The sequence below is a fragment of the Lycium barbarum genome, chromosome 7 (assembly GCF_019175385.1).
Source record: "Lycium barbarum isolate Lr01 chromosome 7, ASM1917538v2, whole genome shotgun sequence".
Taxonomy (NCBI): domain Eukaryota; kingdom Viridiplantae; phylum Streptophyta; class Magnoliopsida; order Solanales; family Solanaceae; genus Lycium; species Lycium barbarum.
Window position 1 is genome coordinate 113384384 of NC_083343.1, and position 2586 is coordinate 113386969.

The following is a 2586-nucleotide window of genomic DNA, read 5'->3' on the forward strand; positions in this document are numbered from 1 at the left end:
TTTTTCTTCATCGACTGTCGGTTTTTTACTAGGTGGCCGATGTCTTTGATGCTTTGGTTTTCGCAGGAAAGGGTAAGGGTTCCAAACAACGCGTGTGAGCTTTGATGAAGACTTGCAGAGACGGAATTTACAGTCACAATAACAAGGACAAAAATATGAATAATTTTACTTTTGCTCCCTCAGTTATTAGTAAACTGTAATTTTGGCCATTGTAATATTTAGCCTAAATTACTCAGAGTGTGCATTTTCAGCACCTTTACGTTGTAAATACGTTATAGTCAAATTATTATTAGACCTATTCTAATTTTAATTATGAAGTAATAATACAAATTTAGCATAATGTATGGTTAATTAAACAAGTCAAGAAGCAAAATTTTCCAAGAGAAGTACGAGCAAAATTTAGCCACGTGAACAGGTATATGAAATGGAAGAAAAATGAGAGGTGTACTTTGTGGTTACAATAACAACGATAAGAATGGGGATAATCACACATTTAACCCCTTAGTTATTGGTAAACTCTAGTTTTGATCTTTGTAAATTGCAATTCAAGGCTATTTAACTTTGAATTAATTAGCACTTGCATTTTCGGTTCCTTTACGTAGTACCTTAATAGTTAATATGTTATTTGTAGATTATTATTAAACGTATAATAATTTTAATTGTAGAGTAACAATACAAATTTAGCATAATACATAGTTAATTTTAAATAGTTAATAATCAATAATTCATCAAATTTTGAAGATTCACTAAGCAGAAGTATCAATATTACACATTTCAAATGAAGGTTAAATGTGTCTATCTAAATAACACAAGGACCAACATTAAATTTTATATAATTCAGTGACTATACGACACAAATTTCCACAAGAAAATCATAACCTTTGAAATTTCAAAACTTGTCAGAACCTGTGAAATCTCATCATACTAGGCCAATAAATCAGCTATTTAAACCCATACAAAGTGTCTCCAGATACACATTCTCAAGTTTAATTAACCAAAAAAAGAAGAAGAAGATGAGCTTCCCCAAATTCTTCCCCCTTTTTGTCTTCCTTTACTTTGGCCAATATTTTTCATCTGTTACTCATGCCGCCACTTTTAACATTATCAATCGGTGCACCTACACAGTTTGGGCCGCCGCCTCCTCTGGGGAAGGCAAGCAGCTCAACTCGGGCAGGCAGCTCAACTCGGGCCAATCTTGGACCCTAAATGTGAATCCAGGAACAGTCCAGGCTCGCATTTGGGGCCGAACCAAATGTAACTTTGATGGTAACGGTCGAGGCAAATGCGAGACTGGAGACTGTAACGGGCTTTTACAATGTCAAGGCTATGGTAGTCCACCCAACACTTTAGCTGAATTCGCACTTAATCAGCCCAATAACCTGGACTTTGTCGATATTTCTCTTGTCGATGGATTCAACATTCCTATGGAATTTAGCCCAACCAATGGTGCCTGCCGTAATCTTAGATGCACAGCACCTATTAACGAGCAATGCCCAAGCCAATTACGAACACAAGGTGGGTGTAACAACCCGTGCACTGTTTTTAAAACGAACCAATATTGTTGTACAAATGGACCTGGATCATGTGGACCTACTGATTTCTCAAGATTTTTTAAGACAAGGTGCCCAAATGCTTATAGTTATCCACAGGATGATCCAACTAGTTTGTTTACATGTCCTGCTGGTACAAATTACAGGGTTGTTTTCTGCCCTTAATTAGAACTATATATAACTACACTAGTAGTACTAAGAAGTATTGAATAAAAAGAAAGTGACAAAGAGGAGAGAGCTGGTGAGATGTCTTGTTCACCGTTGTCACATTCATTTGCAGTTGATATATAGTACGTATCTGTTAAATTATTAAATGAGTTAAGCTTCATCAAGACTTATTTCCCACAGAAATTAATGAAAAATATGAATTATGTTATGTAAGAAGAATTGTCAATTACCCTTCAACTCAATCGTACTTTCAAGAATTACGGTCCAAACAAGCATTTTTGGGAGAAGTGAATTTTTAACCCTTTACGAGCTTGTTTTAATTTTATGTCATTTTTACAAGAGATTTTTATTTTTACAAATAAGAGGTCTGAAAAAATCATTTTCCTCTTTCAAATTTGTGAGTGGTCATAAGAGATCATTTCCTAAGCATTTTCCAGTATAAATAGTTCAATTCATTAAGTTTTGTCCCATTTTTTGCGTGTTAACCAACTTCTCTTCACTACGGATAGTATTTTGCTTGTAAATAACTTGATAATATGAAGAAAAAAAAATCTTAATACGATTGTGTATAAAATATAAATTTCTAAATGTTATACCCCATTGTCCACCCCTCGCCCACACACTATACAAAAGAAAAACAAATAGGAATTAAATGAAATTAAAACGTTGAAATTGACGTTGCTATTTGATTCATTCAACTTAGAATTTATAGTTAATGAAATGACAAAGTAGGCATGAATACTTTTGACATCGATAAACACAAAATTACTACAACAACATCCAACTTTAAACAAAAGAAGTCTAATGACATTTAAATTTCATTAAATATATCAAAATAAACATAATTAACCAGGGATAGGCGTATTGG

General features: G+C 33.7%; 1 protein-coding gene across 1 annotated transcript; it reads left to right on the plus strand.

Moving 5' to 3' along the window:
- The first annotated feature begins 956 nt into the window (after window positions 1–956).
- LOC132603850 (pathogenesis-related protein R major form) lies at window positions 957–1882 on the plus strand. The gene has a single exon (XM_060317134.1). The coding sequence runs from the start codon at window positions 1014–1016 to the stop codon at window positions 1713–1715; it is 702 nt and encodes a 233-aa protein (XP_060173117.1). The 5' UTR covers window positions 957–1013; the 3' UTR covers window positions 1716–1882.
- Window positions 1883–2586: the final 704 nt, after the last annotated feature.

What these genes read in the sequence shown, in the direction of transcription:
- LOC132603850 (XM_060317134.1), top strand. Translation starts at nt 1,014, where the DNA reads ATGAGCTTCCCCAAATTCTTCCCCCTTTTTGTCTTCCTTTACTTTGGC.